The sequence below is a fragment of the Osmia bicornis genome, chromosome 8 (genome assembly GCF_907164935.1).
Source record: "Osmia bicornis bicornis chromosome 8, iOsmBic2.1, whole genome shotgun sequence".
In the NCBI taxonomy this organism is placed as follows: domain Eukaryota; kingdom Metazoa; phylum Arthropoda; class Insecta; order Hymenoptera; family Megachilidae; genus Osmia; species Osmia bicornis.
In genome coordinates, this window is record NC_060223.1 from 7,971,279 (window position 1) to 7,994,415 (window position 23,137).

A 23,137-nucleotide genomic window follows, 5' to 3' on the forward strand; every position below is an offset into this window, starting at 1 on the left:
TCAAAACTCATTACGAGCTCCGTTAGTTCGCTTGCCAACCAATTTTACCGGCAATATTAGTTAACAAGCTGGAAGCATAATAAGGCCTCCTGTATCCTACCCACATTTAGAACAATTTTGAAACCTTTTCCAATTTTCCATTTCCCATTATACGAATTACTTCCATCTGCACTTTGTTCTATGTAGAAATGTTTAAACTTCTGTTTCAGATTTGGCCAAATTTTCAATTTATTTTCCAATTATTTTCCGGTTAAATGTGTAACATTTCAACGAAACGCATAATTTTTAAGGATTTTACAAAAATAATCCTTCAAACTTTAAAATTGTTTGAATGGAAAAGAAGTACATCATCTACTTGATATAATCTGTGACTATAAATGCAATTTTCATGATAGACACGTTATCGCGAGACCATTAACCATAAAGTGGACAGGATTAAGTAAAGTCTAGCAAAATTGTTGAGTACATTGCATTACACATTACACAAACGTAACTTCATTTTTCTTTTTTATTGAGTTTCTGTATTTATGTTCCATCCTTGTACCATCCTTGTAAATCATGAAAGGGTTAATTGAACTAAAAATCTGTTCATTTCGTTCTACTCTTCGTTTTGTTTAAAAATGCAATAAAGATAATTGATTTCGTACATTACGTCTACATCTACACATTGTTTCTGTGATATTTTTATTGTTAGTCAGAAATGATTCTTTACAAGGGATTGTTGGATATGCTCTTTTCGAGAAGTACGTTTATGTTACACTTTTCAAAGGTTAAACTATTGAATCTATAAATCGGACACGGGAAAAAGCTCTGGAGGCAATGGGCGAAAAAAGAAATTAACGCGAATTAGCGTGGTATGCAGTCGTCGCAAAGTATGCTCGTACGTTCGTTCAGTAGAAATATTTAACTTTCATCGAGTGCTTTAATTTGCAATTTTGAAATTTGGAATTTAACCATTAGCTATTTCTCTGTAATAATTAATTTTCATTCGGAAGGTAGAAAGCTTAAGAGTTGTAATTTGAAACCGTACTGTCTCCATTTCGAACAATTCATTAAATTCCACTTGAACAGTTTTGTCTACGTGATCACGTCTACATCCCTTATTTTAAATAGACACTACGGATGGAAATCATTAAACAGGTACCGCCCTCTTACTCGGACAAGAAAGGGTTAAACGACCTTTGAAATCGTATCACCTTCAAGGAGTTTGATCATGCCGCATTCGGCATGTACACCAAGATTCTATATATACGTAACCTCTGTTACACGTGAGTGTAAACCACCCGCAATGTCTGCGTGCTTACAAGCATGCTCCATGGGGGATGTCGACTGCGCCATTCTAGCTTCCGCCCCGGTAAAAGAAGGAACGCGCAACGGTCCCAACGTCCACTCACAACCACCTGCTCGTCGAGGAAGCATCGGATCTCTTTGTTCACCTGGTTCTACAATTTAGAGAAGTTCGACGGTATACCAGTGAGGAACAGGATGAGGAAGAACGCCGCTTCCGGTTTCCCGCTCACCGTTTCCGTTTTCACGATCATCGTTCTGCTATGTGTTACTGGAACGACCTATGCTAAACGTAAGTGATTCTTACCCCATTTTCAACAATATTTTGTGCTCGAAGATTTTGGGGGGAACTTGGTGTTCAGTTGTTAGGAATTAGACAATTTTTTAAGCATAAAGGGTTGATGACTCATTTTATAATAGTTAGTTAGTTATAATAATTCTTTATAGACAGTAAAATTTGGAAAATAAAGGCTACCAATTGCTCTGGAAGGTTTTGTAGCATTGTTAGTTACAGTAATTGTAATTAATTGTTTGTTAATTACGTGATAATTTTTTTACAAACACAAGGGGGAGTTTTTATTTAATACTTTATTCAATCTTGATTGCTTTTAATATTTAGATTTTGTACGTATTTACGCCTTTTTTTAAGCAGTATGAAAATTTTTAAACAAAATTTATGCGAGCTCATGAAATTCATCTAGAAAAGTCCATCAACGATGGATTTTGAGGCAATCAATTTGACTTGCAGAACGAACTAACCACTTTTCTGATAGTTCCCTAGAAAATCAATTAAGCGGACATTAAAAAAAAAATGTTAGAAAAAGATGCGAGGCTTAAAATCGCATAAAAATGTTAAAAAGGAAAATTAAGTCCGTTTATTCTGGATGAATAATTTTCCAATTTTTTCGTCTCTTGAATATAACACTTGTCGTTAATTAGCTATCCAATATCCGTGGGACTTATTTAACGAAGATTTCCATGGGACAATGTGTCCTATTGTTTCGATCAACTACGAATGAAGACGGTTTACGTTTAACGAACAAACCGATAGTGAAATCGGGACAAATGCTTTGCTTTTCTCTTTTATAAAAGGAAACAGCATTGTTGCAACGCACTAACAGATATATGAAAATAGCTGTGTCTACGTTTATGAATGAGAATTTTTTGATATTCGCTGCTTTTGTCGAGGAATAGTCAATTTTAACGCTCGGACATGCGACATACGTGACAATTTACCCTTTTCATATTCAGAAAATTTCATTTCAACAAAACATAATTTTCCAAATATTTGATTTCTTTTATTACTTCGAATACCGTGCGCGTAGTAGAGGCACCGTTTAATTAGATAATTATAAGAATTCCTAAAAATAGGGGTGACAGGTTGAACCATATAACGATGAGGTGATTAATCAAAATGATTGTGTAAATGAAAATAAATAATGTTTTGGAAAATTTCCAATCAGGAAACAATATTTTCAATATTTTCGAGAGTCTTTTTTAGTCTTTCGAGAGATAAACATTATTCTAGAAAATGAAAAGCATCTAGGATGCCCAAATTACGTAAGACCAGACATACGAATGATTTTCAGCTGTGTGGTTTAATATAAACTTAAATTAGTTCTCATTGTGACGACAAACAAAGATTATTCACTTAACATTACGCGTTACTTAATCCAAATGTTCAATTGTAATACATACCATCGTGAACCATTAAGGAAAAAAAATCTGATTCGAACAATATCCTTTCTCCTCGTCCCGATTATTTTCTTTTCGATTCTTTTATGAATTTTACAATTCAGAAATATCTATACGTGCAGATTACTTACGTAAGAAATGTATTAAAAAAGAAAAATCAAAGAGCCTCGAATGTGCAGCTTCGTGTTATGCCCCATGGTGTGCTTGCACGTAATTGGATATATGTTTATATTTATTGTACTTCTGCTGCTAATTAATCGTGGATTGCTTTCGACTAAGTGAATCGCAATTAATGACGACTTTTAATGAAAAGGGTAAGGGACGATCGAAGAAAGGAAATACTTGTTTGGTTTTATTTTGAGACTGGTTGAAAATGAATTTTTCTACTGTTCAAATATTTATCATATTTACTATTGAAATGAGTTTTCTGAAAATTTTTCGTTTGTTTGATTTTCAGTCTACTGAAAATATGGGACTTCATTCTTTTCTTCTGATGAAATAATTTAATATTGACTTTGAAAATGATTTCGATCAGTGTTCCATTAATGTTTACTTGAAACACAAATCTGGTAATATAATTTAATTTTTCAATAATAATAACGAAATAAAAAAGAAAATGTTCGACGTTTGTTGTTAAAAGACAGTAACGAGTTGTTCGATAATTACCTTATCAAAACAAAGGGGTACACGTGAAATAAACATATTTCTTTCGTGCGAGTCAATTATTCCGCGTTAATAATGGAAAATCGATCGTTCGATTCCGCTTTTCTTGTCCACAAAATAATTCAGGATGAGCACGCACATTCTAACCGCCAACACTATTTAAACATAACGATAATCAATTACAATCTTTTAATGATTAACAAATTGAATTTACTTTCTAACGACTAATAAACGCGATAGTAATATCTGTCTAATGAAAAACGTTCGTCAAATTGAATTTATTGCATCACTGACATTATTCTCGTATTTTACCATTTCCGGAGGAAAATTTAAAATAAATAAAGAATAATTGAAATGTAAATTGGATAAACATGTCAAATCAATTTTCTTTTAAATATAAAGAACTGATATTGAATATAAGTTTTCATAGTTTTAAAATTGTTCTTATTATTGTTACAAAATTATGATAAATTTTGCAAATATCTTTTGTGCTGATTAAACAAAGAAAATATAATAACGAGTATGTATGCGATTAATTTCCATTTTTACGCGTACCAAAAATATTCTGCGGTGGTTTTTATGTAAATTAATTATCATTAACATAATGGAACTAGACACGTTAAGAATTTTATTAAAATACTGTACAATGCTGTTTATACTTTTAGTATATTCTTAATATTATAAAGAAATTCACGAGGTAATTAGTAGATATCTATATGTAATTAGCATTATTAATAAAGGTGTGTATTCTGCCTATTATTAAATCATGAATTCTGCCTGTCGCAATTTTAATTTTATAGTTTAATTTCAAGAATATGGAACAGTGCTGTATGTTGTTTAATTTCATACAAAATTCAATATCTGAAAAATAGAAAAAATTCATATTTCCAAAAAATAAATATCGCCTATCCGTTTTTCATTTCGAAGCAACTGAAATCATTCATAGCTGACAGTAAATAATGTTGAATACTATAAATCGAATAAACGTTTCATTCTAAAAAATTTCACGATAAAAATTGCACAGAGAAGTCTGTTACAAGAATTTTTTGATGGGTGACGTGCATCATTTTATTTTATTCTGTTGGTTTTCCATAAATTCCCATTTCTCGATTTCAATCTTTTTAGTGTTTAAAAATTTTAACTCCTTGAAATACTGACTTATTGGAATATAAAAACTCGACTATAGGAAAAAAAAGAGACATACCTTAAAGCCTTGAATTGAACGACTCTCGTACGTTTTTGTTTCACTGGATTACTACCGATATAATTGAAATGTTAGCTTGTGACAGATATGGAATGTGTATCGCGTCAGTCATCATACAACCGGATGACACTTTATTTATTTCGCTATTTAATTTTAACGAGAACAAGAGAAACAGCACAGATGTCTCTAATACCATAAAAGCAACTTTATTAGTATTTGATACTTTAATAAAATATTTTATTAACCCTTGGATGGAGGACCGTGGAGAGAGCCTGAATTTTAATTCGATTTTGTGTCCTAATTTATTTTTATTTTCTAAGTTTTACACTGTTCCTTTTAAAATTACACATTCAACTTTAGGTTAACATCCTTATATGTGTATTTTCTAATATGGGGTCTCAATTGACCCAGATACCGTTGTACCAGGGTTAATAGAAAAGTTTTCTAAGAACAAGAAACCGTTTATCAAAAATATTACAAAACTTTTCTATTTCACTACAAAAATTCCATTATATCCGTTAATGTAATTCTATTCCGTCTACTTTCATGTATGAAAAATATGATGGGAATGGATTTTACTTATAGTTGAAAAGGTATCTATATTATATCCTACCCTTCGCTACAGTCGTCCGTTTCAAAATATAAGAAGTGAATCGATGGCTGATCAAGTATGAATTGGTTTAAATAAAAGAAACGATAAGATGCTTCTCAAAAGCAATTTTCTTTTTTATCTGTAAATACCTGTTGATCTCTCAATAGAATTATAATAGCTGTATGATGTAGAGACTAATTATTAATTAATGATTGTGGCCAACATCATGTTTCAATTTAAGAACTTCGATTATTATTTTTTTAATAATTTATAAGTTTCTTTAAGTGGAAATTTTATTGAAGATCTATAAGACGAAACATTTCTGATATTTTTCAATTAGAGAAGATTGAGAACAATATACTTTGAAATTAGAGCAACGATTACGTGTTTATGGTAAATAATTTTCCATGAAACAGTTTTAAGGCCAGCTACTATGAAACCTTCTCAGTTTTATTATTAAATCCGAAAACATAATATTATTACGAGGTATAATCATGTTTTAGTTTGATGTGGAAATTGCACAATTGGGAAACTCATTCTGAACGCTAATTAATGATTTCTTTCCCTTTGGGAATTTAATTGAAATCTTTAATGCGTTTTATAAGTGGAAATAGCTGCTCACGATAACAGTGTGAGTTTCATCTAAGAATTAATGAAGTTATAAGGAAAAGGGGGTTTGACAATAAAAATGAAACTCACACTGTATAATGTTGACATGTAATTATAAAATATTGTGTTTATTTCTTTTTACACTCTCAGCAGAATTAACGAAATAAACTTCTGAATAGGTTGTTATCTTCTAAACATCTGGCTAGTTCATTACCAAACGTTGTTATCGGTTCTCCGGTAATAAACGTGAAGCCATTGTTTTAGATTCGTTGCAGTCTATCCTCAATTTACCTTTTACCTTTAATTGGGTAATTATTCTACCTTTCGTTACTACGATTGGAGGTGTATTAAAGATCATTAAGTGAACTTTTCAAATAAGAGGACCAGTAATTTTGTAACGAGTTGAGAGATCCACTTTTGCAAAGTTGCAGGAAATCCGGAAATTGCATACACTCCGGTTATGCAATAAATGAAAACAGTGATTAAACATCTATTGCCCGGCAAATACTTTACGTCCACGAGTTCGTTATCGTCATTATTTAGCGTCGCGTTGTTGTTTCATTGATTACAGATTGAACACGTTCGATCGAAGGATTAATGGATACTTCTCATCACGTTTTTTTTTTATATAGACTTGCGTAACAAATGACTTGTCTGAAAAGTCTTGAACATAGTTATTTAATTAAGTAATATAAAATTCGATTATACCCATAACACTTTATCTTGTTCAATTTTTTAATTATTCGTTTCTGAGCAGTTCGCTAATAACTCTTAAAGGTGGTGCAGCCAAGAATACACCTGAAACTCTAACAATAGTATCAGACTTTTCTATTTATATTCGGATTAAAGGCTATTTCTATATTCAATACTGTAAGCAAATTAATTTTACTTCATGCGACGTTCTTAAAATATCACACGAAATTGTATCCATTTATATTCCATCTGTCTATTCTGAGAGAGTATTAGAATTACCTATGTATGTATTTAATATCGTTACATCATTATTAGCTGTTTCCTTTGCTGGCCAATCAATGTAATTTTCTTCCTAGAAATCATTAATCAATGCAAGGATTATTAATTAATGATTTTGTTGTATTTCCTAATTTTTACGAATAGTTAGAGTAAATAATAAATAAATCATGTTAAAATAAAAATAATATTATTACGAAGGATTACGTTTAATTTAAAGGAATATAATTCTATTATATTTATTTTTTAGAAAAATAAATTTTCTGAAATATTCTGTTATATACATTTGGGTGAAACTTTTCTAAGCAGAGACTATTTTATTATTACACATTCTCTTTGAATAATTCAGAATTCCATTTATTGTTATGTTCCTGGTATAACAGAAAATGCATTTTAATGCACTTATTCCTTGAATGGTTTTGAATATTGTCTGAGGCAAACAAAAACGTATAATACGAAATTCTTTGCGGTTAAACCAGTTTTGTTAATCAAAAAAGAACGAGAGTTAAATGAAATGCTAAATATCGTTGCATCAAGCTTTAAATGTACACGGTACTAGCAGATTCGTCCTGGCTTTTATTAAATCACTCGATCGAGGGAATAATGTCATTTCTATCTACAAAACGAGGTCGAGCAAGTTGTTGCTTCGTAAGAATTGTGTTTCGTTTTATTTGCACAACCATTGCAGCTTTAAGCCACGCAAATCTATTCATGAATTTTATTTTCTGGTATTCGATATTTGTTCTATTTAATTACTTTCGAAGGCAAATATACAGATACAACAACTTCTTGGTTTAAGTTTACGCAAACTTCAAATTTCTATTCAGAAATCAATTTGTGCAAACTTCGTGGCATTTGGAAGGCCATGTTTAATGTAAACTGTAAAATTGCCAATTTCCAAATTGCAAGCAATAATTGCTATACTATGTACAAAGCGTTCTGTACATCATAATTGATATTTGTCAAATGAAGGCAACAAAATTGATTTATTTTACATACGGTCGGTATTATTTTAATTATATCATCAATTACAGGACAGCCTGAATAAATTGAAAATGATTAACAGATGACGAGATTGAAATTTACATATCAAAGTCACGAATACGTAACATCTGTCAGGCTGTTCAAATCATTCGAAAAGCATCGAATAACATTAATCCAGCTCGTGATTTCACTATATATAAACTGCCACAACATATCATGTAACAGACAACAGTAGCAATAAAAAGAAGATGTACAACGTGTCATTACAGGTTGAGTATCATGCGAGTTGTCATGACATTTAGGAATTCATTTTAGATAGAATTTATTTTTTTGAAGTATAACGTAGGTGTGAAGGTAAAAATTGATTTACACTCGTGTTCAATTCATTGTTTTAGGTTGTTGAATTTTTTGGTAATCCAAACAGTGTCAGATATAACTCTGTCTCTCGTTTTAAAGCAATACCTGGATTTATGTTACGCAATCGTTGTACTATACGTTTTTTTCGAAAACAAATTTATTGTAATTCATTAATCTTCCCAAGTTTTTAGCTATAGACCGTTATTGTTCATTTCCTTTTTTTTATAAGTTTCTAAATCCATTTTCAATGGTGATTGATAGAAGTGAGAAAACTATACGAAGAAGCGTGAAATTTATTACTCAAAGATATCATGCAAAATTTGTACATGGTTTAAAGAGTAAGGTACACAAAATATGATAGCGATATGGCGCGTAAAAGTATTATCTTATATCTTTGTTTACTTTGTACCATCACTATCTTCTCGACATATTTCGTTCTCGAAGCACTTTTTGAAATTTTTCAACTTTTCAAGGGGAAAGTAAGATAAATTCAGTCCTCGGTAATAAATATCTGACAATGAAATAAATATTGCAATTCAAAAGTTATTCCGAGGTCTAGAATAATAAAAGTAACAAATAGAAGTTTTATACGATAATAATTCCAGAAAGCTTAAAAATAGAAATCGAAGGAGTTTCAGATTGCGAAAAGAAGAAATTTCCCGTGTAATTGTTAAAAATAGGGAATAAATACGAATGCGCGGCACGAATCAGTTCTCTTTCGACAAGAAATTACAAATCGAACGTAACGAAAATAAAAAGGAGTAACAAGAATCGTGTCGAACACGAGCGGCTAAACTGAAAGCTAACTTAAAAAGCTGAGGGGTAAACGTGATTTGTTATACGTGGTCCGCAGGAGCAATGAAAAAAAAAAAAGGACGAACGAATCGAGCGAGGGCGTCGCGCGCGAACTTATTCACTCAATTATTATCCTTAAACGAGGGCTGGCTTTAATCGATCATTGATTTCAAGCTTCTTTTGCGCTTTAAAAGCTTTCAGAGACCTTTTGAAAGGGAACTGATCGTGAGAAAGCTCGTTAAGAGCAATGAATTTTCAGTATACACAAAGGCTATGTAACAGATAGGAAAATATACTGTGAAAATTATTTTTCTTTTTAAAAGTAAAGAACGATAAAGTGGAATTAGTAAAACCACAATTTAGAAACTATTCATTTTAGTAGAATGGATGGAAGGGTGCTCGTGGAATGGATTTTTTATCCGTTTGTATAAATACTGAAATACCCAAAGATGATTTCAAATTAAACAATAATTGAATGGAATAGGTTGTTACGTAGCATTCGAACATTAATATTTACGATACTGTCGTCAGTTAGGAAAGTGTAAAATCGAGAATATTCACTTTTGATAAAAATTCATTGTTATATTTAAAAAGAAATTTTGTCTCGCATCCATTGCTACTTAATTTTCTGATAACGTTTTCAATTAACCCCTTCCAATCCCTCTACTCGCACCCTTCTCAACAAGAGAATAGTTTGATTAATAGAATAATGATAACTAATTTTAGTTATTTTTTATAGGTGGCTGCTCAGCTTTTGGACATTCCTGTTTCGGTGGTCACGGCAAGAGATTCGATCCACATTTCCGGGATCTTACATTTCAAGGAAACGAGCTGCCAACAAGCGACAGCACCCATGAAACAGGTGTTTTCCGTCTGAGCAACCAATTCCTCATTCCACAAGAAAAATCTCGTGGACGACAAGAAGTATTGCTTCCTCGTCGACAGGCGTCGTTGAGATTTGATCCTTACACATTACCCTCGATCGTCCAGCAATGGGTACATGAATTTTAAATTACTTTGGAAAGATGTGCAAAAGCAAACGAAGGATAAGTACAGTACAAATTCATTATGGGTATATTAAGTTTCATAATTGTATTAATATTTAAGAACCAATTGATTATTATAAATATCAATGATAGCAAATGATGAAAGATTAAACATTAATGCAATGCTGAAATATTTTATGAAACTAATAATAAGAATCTGATACAAATTGTTCATTTGTTTTTGTATTCAGAGATTGGTCATTTAATTTAAGAAATTAAATATTCAATTAATAATTGCAGTTGATGTCACATCATCGTCTACATCAGCCGGAAATGGAACTCAATAACAAATAAATGGAACTCAACAATAAATAAATGGATAGGCATTTCTACTGTATTTTGAGTTTGGATTTCGACAGGAAATGTATACTTAAAAATTGATACTTAATTTTTGGTTAAGTATTTTAATTACCTACTTTTATATCTTAACGTTCAACATGATATCTGTTTAAAGTTACCTTCTTTTATGTACAGGGTGTTCGACAACAGGTGGGCAATATTTTACGGGATGATTTTAGGGATCAAAATAAGACGAAAATCAAGAATAACGAAATAGCGTTTACGACTTTGTTTTCCAGTTATTAACGTTTAAAAATTCGAGTAAAACGCGCCAGAAACCTGCAATCAGCTCAGCACCGACGGCCGAACGTCAGGTCAGCAGGGGTCGGTACAGTCATAACCAAGAAAAGAAAGCCGAATGCTGCAATACCAAGAAACAGATTACAGGGTGATTCTCTGATGTGTTTGCGGGTAAAAAGACGCCGAGAGAATCACCCTGTAGCGCGGGGTAAGATTCTACTATTCAACGATTCTTGGTTATGACTGTACCGGCCCCTGCTGACCTGACGTTCGGTCGTCGGTGCTGAACGGATTGCAGGTTTCTGGCGCTTTTTATTCGAATTTTTAAACGTTAATAACTGGAAAACAAAGCCGTAAACGCTATTTCATTATTCTTGATTTTCGTCTTATTTTGATCCCTAGAATCACCCCTTAAAATATTGCCCACCTGTTGTTGAACACCCTGTATATACTTTTCTTTTTTTCTATATGGTATATTAATTTTAAAGATTATATTTAATTATATTTAAGTAGTAATACTGTTCATATTATATATACATAGTTCTCGTTGAAACAATAAACAGATGTTATATTTTATTATTGTTATACATATGTACCTGTAGACTTCTCTGTTTGTACAATAAAACACAACTGTTAATGTTTCACCCATAACCATGCAAATATAAAGTAGAACGAATAAAACGTTATTCCTTGAAATATTTGCTTATCTTTTTCAAGGCGTGCTATCTGCAATAATGTTAACCCATTACGGATCAAAATGGAAAATGATAAGGATCAAATTAAGTTGAAATTCATGTAAAAAATGTTGCAAATCAATTGCAGAAACAATAATTCAATCTTCATCTTTTTTATAATTTTTAAAGACACATGAGAGAAAAAATAATGTTATTTTACTGTTTCGCACATAAATGTAATTGATGACTATTACTGCTGTAACTGTTTATCAAATCATTTTATTTGATTTATTTTTTGAAAGAAAAATTTTGTTAGAAATTAATTGAAAAATATTTTAAGTAGAGATTTGTTTTTTAAGTAGACGATTTCCTTATATTATCACTTATAATATTATTCTATTAATCAAGATATATCATTGAAATTATTATACGAATATATAAATGTACGTTTTAATGTTATTGCACAAACGTTATAAATTAATTGAAATTTATAATGTTAATAAAATTAACTGCACTATATCATTGCAAAATCAAAATTGGCATTTTTTATTATCTAATTCGATTATTGTTTAATTAACTCAGTTTGTTACTCTATAATTTGCTTTACAATCAAATAAAATTGTACATTATAATGGGATAAATAATTTGTAGAAATGAATAATATTCGTAAACATTATTGATTTCATAAGATTCGAAAAGTTATATGATTTTTATAATAACATCTTTTATGAAAAAATGTATTATTTTACTGTAAGGTGGGTCATGGATGGGTGTTATTGTATGATTGATTAGTTTAACTGATATTTGGATAAGAGGTTGATTAATTTTATTATTGTATTTGAAATTTGACAAAAATGTATTTTTGTATAACTAAATTTTGTATGCCTTTTTTGTGGTTCATTGAGTTGTTATCTTTCTTTATGTAATGAATTTTCCTAAATTCTTGAAATAATTTTTCTTTCATTTCCACTATTCATCTAATCTTTATTGAATTTTGAAATGAAAATTAATAATTATTTTCGAAGTAATTGGTTTATTATTCATACACGATTTATTGTTTATATCAATTTGTATTGATATTGCCTTAGTTTGTTAATTATAATTGAAATGTCTGTTGTATGGTAAAGTAATTAAGAGAACTGTTACGTCTATTGAAAATATTAATGATATATTTACAAAAATGAAACTGAGGACATTGAAAATATTCATAGGACAGCCACTCGAGTTTTATTCGCGAAACACAATAGCTAATAAATTAAGTCAAATAATATTCTTATTAATTTTGTTATAATAGGGTTTATGACAACTTCTATTTTAATTATGCATCGAGGTAACTCTATTAAATTCTGTTATTCGAAATTACCATTTGTTTCACTCTGGAAATAAAAATATAATGTTACTCTCGACCGGCGTACATACATTAATAATTTTACATTAATTTTACTGTAAAATACAGTATTTCCCGCTCGATACTTGGTGGATCGGCCGCGTATTGAACATTATCCAGGGTGATAGGCGTTCTTATTATGAGAATTGCTCGAACTTACCTTTTGTCGAATGAAACAGATTGAAAGTGTGAATGAGGATGCTTGCTCGATGATGAAATTTCCAAGAACTGATGAAGATGACTCGTCGAATAATAACTGAGGTGAAAAGCCGAACAATAAGCGGGAAATATTGTAATTAATAGCATTTCAAATTACCAAAAATTTCAAGAATTCAAGGTTTTGTGGTTGACTGGCGTATTCCTTCTCTTCGTTACCTAATGTCAGTACAACTTCCGGAACTTCCTTTTTCTCATTGTTCATACTTTCTATCATGTCCTGCATATCATTCATATTTTTCCTTTTACCACCATCAATATCATTGTCGTTATTTGGATCTCTGTGAATATCAATTGAAAATAATTATTTTAGATAAACCAAATTAGAAATAATTTAAACACTCCTTCATTGATAATCGCTCTGCAAATATTAAAATATTACTTTATCTTGCACATATTTTGCAACTTACCCAATACGTCCATTACTGATAACACGAATATTAACATCACCGTCGTTCAAATGCTCTGGAAAATTTGATTTTACTTTAAATAGTCTGTCCCATCTTCCTTTGTATTTGTTAGACATCAATGGCCGATCAATTAAACGAGATAATATTAATTGTTCCTTTGTAAGTAAAGGTATTCCATGTTGCATCTCATTCGTTCCTTTTAATGGTAACAAATACCCATTGTTAGGTCCCCCACTCCGTTTACCATGTGCTGCAATTGTTAAATTATTATGAAATAAACAACGTATTATATAAAGTACATAAGCACAATTCAAGGAACGATAAAATTACAAATGATGTAAAAACCTACCACCCCAACACGAATGTCCATAGCTCAAGCAGGAACCTGAAACAAAAAAATTTAATTAGTACAGATTAAAAATTCCAAAATCTATTTCGTTTATGAAATTTATTTTTTAATTAAACAGAAGATTATTTCGATATTTGAAAAAAGTAGTTTTGTCTAAATAAGATTCCTCATAAAGTATTAATTAATTTATTTAATATCTTTTGGAATATTTTTAAAAAAGATGAAAAATAGATAAAATAATCATGAATAAATTGAACAATACTAAATAGAAAAGAATATGTGTAATGAATATTCTTATTTAAGTTTGTAAATGAATAAAGATCCTAAGGTGGGCGATTTCAATCTCATTAGGATTTTCTAAATTAAGGCTTAAATAATGCCAACATAGGTACTCACACAGTGAACTAGGTTAATTAAAAATTCAACGGGACGTCTAAGTGCTTTTTATACGAAAACAAAAAGATCCACGAATCTTTTTAAACCTTTTGAAATGAAATATACTGAAATTAATTTTTCATATTCATCTGGTATTGCAGAATTTTATTTGTAAATATAATAGTAGATAATAGTATCTGATACAATAGATAGAAACGACAGATCCCAGAACATCTATTATATTTCAAATAACCTGTTGAATTGACTAGGTGACAAAGACATCAATTGATTTTCTGTTTCAACGTTCACGACGGCCCATTTTCTATTCTCACTTTTTATTCCTTGATACTTCTGTATAAGAAAGTGACATCGAGGATGCAAGTGAAGTATCCTCTTTATTCCAAGTGAAATAAGAAAATACAATACCTACACGTTAAAATATGATTTCAATTTTCTATATAATTTAATCTTTAAATTCGAATATAATGCTTTAATCATTTGTCCATTTTATTTTTTTATTTAAATTTAAGTTAATCTTCATTAAATTATAAATAAAATACTGTAGCGATAAAATGTTTATTTATTCGCTTCGTCAAATTAAATATCGGTCAGTGAAAGAATGTAAACCAAGGAGATAACAAAAGCTCGCTTTCCAAGGATTAGCTGCAACAGGTTACCACCACAAAACAACGCGAACCCCGTGAACTTGTTAATCTTATAGTTCGTAAACGGGGGTTTTGCATATATAATTAAAATTTAACGCATCCGATGGGAACAGGGATCACTAGACCACGGATAATCTAGTTAACGATGTTCCGCAAACTTTGTTGTTATTGTTCAGGCTGGACCTTCTTAAGCTGACCTTTCTATAAGGCTATATACTTCCAATGTAGCATTACGCCTTCTTAATTACTATTTTAAATTTTAATACTTTAACAATAAAAATTACTTCAATAACTGAGTTTACTATGACCTTTAAAAATAAATTTTTGCTAATTGTACATCTAAAAATAAAGATTGATGTTAAAAAAGTACGAGACAAATATATGACAGCCTTTATAACAGCTTCAATTAATTCATAAATCGAATGAAGTGGTAGGTAGAAATTAATTGAGCATTATTGAAGTATTTTAATAACGAACGGTTCAAATTGCGAAGCAAAAAAATATTTAGGTCATATTTCAAGAAATATTTTCCTGTTACATTGTTAAAATTACAATTTGGTATTGCAATTTACATTATCATTGATTAAGAAGGTTTTACACATAACATTTCTTTTTTTTTTCTAAGAATTACAATATGATAGATTTTAAATTGCATTCCAGATTCCTTCACATTATACGATATTCAAATTATGAACCTTGAAATCTGCATAATCACATTTTAAATTGCACCATTCAGTAGCAACAAGTTACCTAATTTTCAGCTATGGAAATAAATCATTCAAATTATAAGCCATAACTCACCAATACATAGATAAAGGAAAATATATGATCGCGAGTGTACGAATTCTAAATCAAATTTTTAACAATAAATAGCTAATAAGAAAGAAAGGAGAAAGAATTTGTTAATCAGGTAATTAAAGTTTGGAAGAACTTGGGCGATCTATGATGGCCGTAATGAGTTTATTAGCAGGCGTAATTACTTTCCAGGGAACAGGATTAATTCTGCGAATGTCTTCCTTATTTGTTTATATCATGATATAATGTTAGGTGTCGGTGAAATTTCATTTCATAAACCCTGTTGGGACCCATAAATAAAATCAACAAGACACCTAGATCATTTTTTTACTTAAGTCCTATCTACTTGCACTGGACTGCACTTTCTATGCACTTTAACAAATATTACCAAACTTTCGACTAGAAATTTATACTACTACTATCCTATTACACTCATAGAATAGTTATGCTTCTCAACTATTCATTCAAGCAAAGCTTGATGAATCCCATTCATTGCTATTAGTATCTACAGAAATTTGACCAACTTGTACACCTACTATAAATACCTGAATATATTCGGTAAATTCATGTCACGCTATAAATATCTGTAGACATTCAAGGAATTTATTTACAATAATTGTATTGAATTTTATTTATCTAGGCAAAAAAAAGAAAATAAAAATAAAATCGAAATGGAAAATACCGGGGTTGAAGAATATTCAAGGTAAATATTATTTTTGTTCTGTTATTGTTGATACCAACGCGACGAATAATTTAATAATTTAAATAATCCACTTACCAGCTGCACAGCCAGCGAAGCAGAATATTATCATAAAGGTCCAAGTGCGTATAATAATCGTCACTGAGTTTTCCGAAGCGATCGCCATGTGACTAGTTGTGATCTATAACAGTAATAAATAAATACAATGTTAGCAAAAATTTAGCAATTTTTACATTTATTTATAAAATTTATATTAATACCATCTTCCTTTACCAAAGAAGGGTAAAAATATTTGCTTCCTACTCGTTTTTTTATTACTCTAAAGTTCAAATAGTTTCATTGGAAAACTTTTCTCAATGAAAAAAAAAAATTAACAATGAATTTTTTAAATTTAATAATTCAGTAGATAAACTTTTCACGATCGTTGATGAAATTTTATTTAACTTGAAGAACAGAGATATTTAATCGCAAAAATGATTTTATTAAAACGTATGTTCGGAATTCGTGTTTGATTTTCATATTAAAAAATATTACAATTAAAACTCATGGATTTAAAAGCTGTATATTTTCTCATTTCCTTCAAACAAATGCGTATTAGATTATTATACATCAAATGACAAATTGCTTCCTCCACTTTGAATGTAACAAAGAATCAGTGCACAACCAAAGAATATACTTCAAAGAAAGAGCTCTATGGTCTAAAAGAAACTGAAGGAATGCATCGAACATTCTCTTTGAACATCGAAATCTACTTAAACAAAGGCGATAGAATTGCGAAGAGTCAAATTGAGTTTGAATGAAAAGCACGTGTCCATTTTCCTCTATGCTTCTTGATCTTTTGTGGAAGAGAAGATAAGTAGCAAGCAGCTGGAAAATACATTTTCGAGGAATTTCAATTCATATGTTGTACATTTTTATCATACTTCATATGTCAGAATCGTGAAGTCGTATTTGATCTAAGAATAGATCAAGTTATCGAAAGATTTACATCTAATGGATTTAAATTTTATGCGAATAAATAAAATTGGCTTGTGAAAATATAATGCAGTCATTAATTGTATAAGTTTTCGGTTAAAACGAATCCTATAATTTTCATTAAAATCAAAAGTTAAAAAAGAGGATTTGCTCGAAGTTTATTGAAACAAATATCAACAAACTCAATTAAAAAAAAAATAGAATCGAAATCTCAAAGGAGCAGCAGCATAAAAGTTTGCTACATTATTCTTTCAATTTAAAAACAGCAGAAACAACACGCAATCAACAACTCCGTGCGTAATTTTCATATTGAAACGAGCTCTGTTCTTTGCATTAAACAAACTTTGATAGAGCTATTGATTATTCAATCGAACCATGAAGAATTCGCTGGACCGCAAATCAACAAGTCAATGCAAATGAAATTTCAATGAAATCTGAAGAAAAATAATCTTCCAATTTTTCGATTTAAATCTCTCGATATGCCGAACTTTGATAAGAATTATTAACAATGCAATTATTTTACCATTTAATGGTAAATTTAATATTACGAATTTAACCCCTTCGAATTTAACGCAAAACTTTGAACCAATAATAGAGCTATATTATTAAAACTTCAAGTATCGAAACTTTCAAGTAGGTTAAAGAATTTCTAATAATATGGATGATTGATTCCTACGGAAACTTAAATGTTTTTCTAAAGTACTATCGATGGCATATCATTTCAGAGTTATAAGAGGTTTCTAGCTATAGAAACAGGTATAGTCATTCAAAAGCAATACAAAATATACAACTTCGAAAAACTGAAGAAAAAGAATTTTTCTCATATAGAAAACGTGTGAAGACGTGTGTCGAATTGACTGAGAGATACATTCTATTCACAAAGGTAATTTCTTTTTTAATTATTTTTCTGAAAATGTACAATTTCGTTTACTGTTGCTGAATGACATTCTCCGCGATCACGAAATAGAGTTGGTCTTTTTTTTTTTTAATTCGTTAATATTTCTATTGAAATTTTGATATTTTTCAAATAAAATCACTTTATCAAACTTTAATTTAAAAATCATTATCCTATTATATTAACGATAACAGTTTTTGAAAAAAATTCACCCTACCAAGTTAAAATAATATACATTTCAACTGAAATAAAAAGACTATAGAACACTCTTTTGAAATAATTTGTTTGATTGTTTCACCTTGAATTTCAAACCGGAAAAACGTCTCGTAGATAGAGAAACGTGGGTGGAAGATGTATCGGTCCACTAGTGTTACCACTTATTCACCAAAAAAAATCAAACTTCGAAAATCCACGTTCGATTCGTTGAGGATCCCGATCGAAGAGGTTGGCGAGTAAACTCAAAGGCAGGAGGTTGTACGATCAGGGCTTTTATAGACCTCCTATATGGTGGTGCATGGTGGTGGTAACATCGCAGCGCACCTTCCTAATGCGCACCTGGCGGATATACGAATGCGTTGGTGGATTCGAATATTCTTCCCTTCAGGACCAGATAGAACGAACGATGATTTTATGAATTGTAAAATTCATACGATTCGTGTCAATTTTTCGTTAATGTTTATAATTATAAATTTGAAAACTTTCCATGAATTTTGCAAAAAATTTGATTAAATAAAAGTTGAATTGCATGTGTATTTTATGGAATCCACAGTTCTTGTAATTCATTATTGGCAATAAAAATTTCACAACTATAGTCAAAAATTTCAAAAAATTGAAGAGAGGGGACCATATTTTTGTTTTAGCAATGAAAAGATTTCAAAGAGTGAAAATACTCCGTCAAAAATATTGTAAATAAAAGTGAAATTCATTTCTGCAAAGTATTCGATTTTTTTAAATTTTCCAGCTATTGAAAATAGCGAAGTTACGAAGTTACTAATTTTGAAATATAATACCTATATATTATATATTTTTTATAGTATGACTAACAAGTAATTGATGCGTTAAAATGAATGACGTCAGATTTTTCATGAATATTCGCAAAGGAAATCTTTCACCTTCGAATTTAACAAGAAGTTCATTCATACGAATCGCAGAAATGAAAATATAGGTAACAAGATTCGGTGAGACTGAAACACATAGGCGGGATGAAATTTAATTACGCGAAAAGGGTAGGCCTATAGTCGCTCTTAAATCGAGCGTAATAAAAGGAAAATTTCTATGACGCGTGTCAGATTTGATGAAACTATGAAACATACACCGAATTAAATTATTATTTTACATGATATTGAAGGTTTGAAATAAATTCGAAGTTATGAAAAACAAGAACGAAATTCAATAATTATTAATCCCCATATGGCGGCCCTCGCAAAGAGCCATAATATTAATGTGATTAATATAATTTATTTAAATTGGAAATTCAATATTTAGTAAAACGGTAATTTTTAACATTTTAATTTCAAGTATATTTATGAATATTCCATTACTGAAATCAGTAATAGATGATAGAAATTTGTTACCATCAAGCTCTGAGTAATCCTGTGTTTTAATACGTAAGACGCCTACAGGTAACACTAATTATGATTTCTTACCAAGACATTAAAAAGTACTGTCAGTAGGCGTCTTAAATATTACTTGGTGTTTTGATCGAAATTATCTACATGAAATATTAAACAAATATTCAAAATGCCCGTAAGACATGTATACATTAAGAATCAGAATTGTTAATATTCAATTTAATGTTATTATAATCTCATTTTGCGTTTAATTTTCAATTTACATTTTAAATAATATTAATTATCGGCTAATAACGAAAGCAAATGTAATACAGTCGAAAGGGATTGCAGTAATTTTCATCGGTTCGGAGGTACATTATTCGAAGAACAGTGGCAAGTGGTAAAGGTTTTGCTTGAGTCAGCCGTACGTTCTAAGTAGTAACAACGATTAAGAGTCCGACCGCACAAGACAAAGTCGTGTAATCGCGCACCTGGATCCCGTTATTTCGAGTCGATATCATTCTACACCAACCATAAGTCCTCCTTTATTAATATTTCATCTGGTTTTAGCTACTTACGTCACCTTCGCGCCTACTGCGATAAATGTGTGATAATGTTTCTATTACAAAATTTATGTAATCCAAAAATTTCATGTACAGTTTCACGTGGCGATAGAAAATAGAACTGTAAGAGACCCTTATTGTTCGAGGAACTTTGTCAACAATGTTTTATAGTGGAACACGAGTTCATGAGAGATTCATGACGGTCGTAAAACCTAAGTCATCAGAAGCAACTTGATTTTTTTTCCTCAATTACTTTACCACGTGTGAACAACGCAATAACGATTGGTCCCTTTATCATTTCATTTCACCCTCTTCGATCGTTACCGTTAGATCGCGAATATTTATGCAAATATCATATATTCTAGTATTTGTGAGAGTACTACTATTTCATTTTTCAAATAAAAATGTTCGTATTCATAATTTTCTTCTAATTATACTAATTAAAATAATTAATTAATAGAGATCATTAAAAATTCATGAAGTAGTTGAAATTCCAGAGTATTGGTAGATACAAGTACCTTAAGACTTTTGAATGGTAGTGTAAGCCGTTTTAGAAGCAGGAAGAGCTCTAATTATGCCAGATACTTTGGCCTCTGACATATTTCTCTCCTATTTCTGAGCCGATAGTGATAACGAATGCCATTCGTTTAGTCCGGAGATTGCAAAACGATAATTGGATATTCACATTGAATTCACAAAATGAAAGTGTATAAATGTTTCCTCGGCCATCAGTTCTATGAATAACAATTGTTTATTTCTCATTTATTATTAAGCCATCAGATTATTTATTTATGTATCGTTATACTACCAGATTTTAATTTTCATATAATTTTTTTATAAACCAACTGAACATTCCGAAGTGTAAGAAACTAAAAATTAATTAAGGAACTAAACTGCTTTAACGAAAGCGTTAATTAAGCTTTGTCAGGGATCGAATGTATAGGTGCTCTATAGGAGCATTACAAGCCATTGCACCGCAACATTCGATATGCATTTGCAATAAAAAAGAAAGACAAACGAGGCGCGTGAAATGCCGTAGCCCGTCAATCCCACGCGACGATTCGCGTCGTTGCTCTTTTATTTTTACAGATGTACGGGATTAAATGGGTTTCTTCGTTCGTGTAAATCCGACCTCATGACGCAACAACCACCACCACCGGGCTAACGTTTTGCATAAACGTTCCCCGTCGAAATCACACGCAAAATTACCGGTTACACTACTACGACTATGAATATTCAAGTTAATATGTACCATTTAACACGACGAGCCTGTCAGCATTACAACTAGGGAGGTTTTTATTTTTTTCTGAACGATTGATTTCAAATTCATTGTTGTTTGACTTTGGGAAATAAAAATAATTTTTGTAAAATTTACAAACTTTCAAATTATTGTGCTTCTGAATCTAAATTAGAAATCTTTGAAAACTGTAACTTTTCTTTTGATTACATTTATCAGAAGTTGAGAGAAAAATATGACCTTCTTGTTGTTTCGTTCTTTATCTTCAGAACAAGTTTCTCAAAGCGAATCTTGCAAATGCATATTAACATTACAAATTACTATTTGAATGCAAAGCAGAATCCTTGTAGAATTTATCACAATTCTTTTTTAAATAAAACACATCATTCTAGATATAAATATAATTAATAAAGTGTACACATCATTTAAAAATGTCAAGACATTGTACTGTCAGAATAAGGGTAGCAACCCCCATTCAAATATTACAGATAAGTAGAATGTGAAATCAGATGTAGGGAGTGAAAAGTGATGTAAGTAGCTTTCTTTGTGATTCTATTTGTGTTCACGTTCCGAATGTCAATCATACTGTAAAAGTACGTGACCTTTTATTAACCATATTCATTTTTTGTATCTACTATTATGGAAAAATGGTCCATAGTGATATTATACTATGTTGGCAATCAGTTATTTTATATTAAAAATATTAATTTACGCCCCATAAGTGCTATTTTGTAATACTTTTATATCATTAAACTATCAGACTTTTATGTTTTGAAAATTGCCATTTGATACGTACCATTGAATATAACTCTACTCTATATATTTTAAAAGTGAACTTAAGTGAAAATGTTTCAATATACATTCAGATAAACCTTTTTTGAATTATGGACATTTGAAATTTTCAATAGAGCTTTGGCTATATAATAAAAATCTGAATTAAAAAGTGGAATAACAATAAAACCACTTCTCCATTTTCCATCAGAACATGAATTTAATTTTAACAAAATCCATCAATGCTCTGATTCCATTTATACAATCTTTTTATAGCTACTCCAATCTTCAATTATTTCAGTATTATATTTAAATATGAAATATCGAAAACATTAAACACGTAGGATTGTTTAATTCTTTCGATACTTTTCATGGTTTTTGCATTTCTATCTTAAATTTCTGATTATAAAAATACTGAAAAATTAATTAAACCGTACGATAATTGAATTTTTATATATTTTCATATCATTCTATACGCGTGAATTTATCAGTATGTTACGTTATCACACTACGATTTAACAAGGTTAAATGTTAAAACCACAGGAGAAAAGAAAGAAGCTTCTACTATAAGCAATAAGTGCGTATAAACTTTAATTATTCAGGAAGTTACGCTCCAAGTTTAAGGCTATTACGCATACACTATGGAACGTCATATTTACGTCCCTTTCATTGCTTTTTTTTTATATCATTACACGAACCATCTTATTTTATAACCGAAACAATTTTTATTCAATATTTCAATATTACTAATTATGGAAGTATCAATTCAATCGAGTTGTACTTAAATGAATTTTA

General features: G+C 30.3%; 2 protein-coding genes across 6 annotated transcripts in view; one reads left to right on the forward strand and one right to left on the reverse strand.

Annotated features, from left to right (window-relative positions):
- The first annotated feature begins 1,363 nt into the window (after positions 1–1,363).
- On the forward strand, positions 1,364–10,719 carry LOC114878087. The gene is made up of 3 exons (XM_029191490.2): positions 1,364–1,579; positions 9,895–10,151; positions 10,442–10,719. Exons 1-3 carry the CDS (start codon positions 1,486–1,488, stop codon positions 10,493–10,495), a joined length of 405 nt encoding a protein of 134 aa, XP_029047323.1. The 5' UTR covers positions 1,364–1,485; the 3' UTR covers positions 10,496–10,719.
- A 1,544-nt stretch (positions 10,720–12,263) lies between these two features.
- The window catches only part of LOC114878085, a 49,701-nt gene continuing 38,827 nt past the window's right edge, over positions 12,264–23,137 (reverse strand). For 4 of the 5 annotated variants that reach the window (XM_046286925.1, XM_046286922.1, XM_029191486.2 and 1 more), the window contains 5 exons: positions 16,430–16,532; positions 13,817–13,852; positions 13,468–13,717; positions 13,158–13,338; positions 12,264–12,830 (listed from right to left, as the gene is read on the reverse strand). In XM_046286925.1, coding sequence (XP_046142881.1) covers positions 12,804–12,830; positions 13,158–13,338; positions 13,468–13,717; positions 13,817–13,852; positions 16,430–16,517 — 582 coding nt within the window. In that variant the 5' untranslated portion in view covers positions 16,518–16,532 and the 3' untranslated portion in view covers positions 12,264–12,803. Of the gene's footprint in view, positions 12,831–13,157; positions 13,339–13,467; positions 13,718–13,816; positions 13,853–16,429; positions 16,533–18,519; positions 18,667–23,137 lie in introns of those variants that run through there. The other variant, XM_046286923.1, reaches the window with a different exon arrangement.

Coding starts and splice junctions, on each gene's coding strand:
- LOC114878087 (XM_029191490.2), top strand. CDS start 1,486: ATGAGGAAGAACGCCGCTTCCGGTTTCCCGCTCACCGTTTCCGTTTTC. Junction 1,580..9,894: donor TGGAACGACCTATGCTAAAC/GTAAGTGATTCT, acceptor TATTTTTTATAG/GTGGCTGCTCAGCTTTTGGA. Junction 10,152..10,441: donor CCTCGATCGTCCAGCAATGG/GTACATGAATTT, acceptor TAATAATTGCAG/TTGATGTCACATCATCGTCT.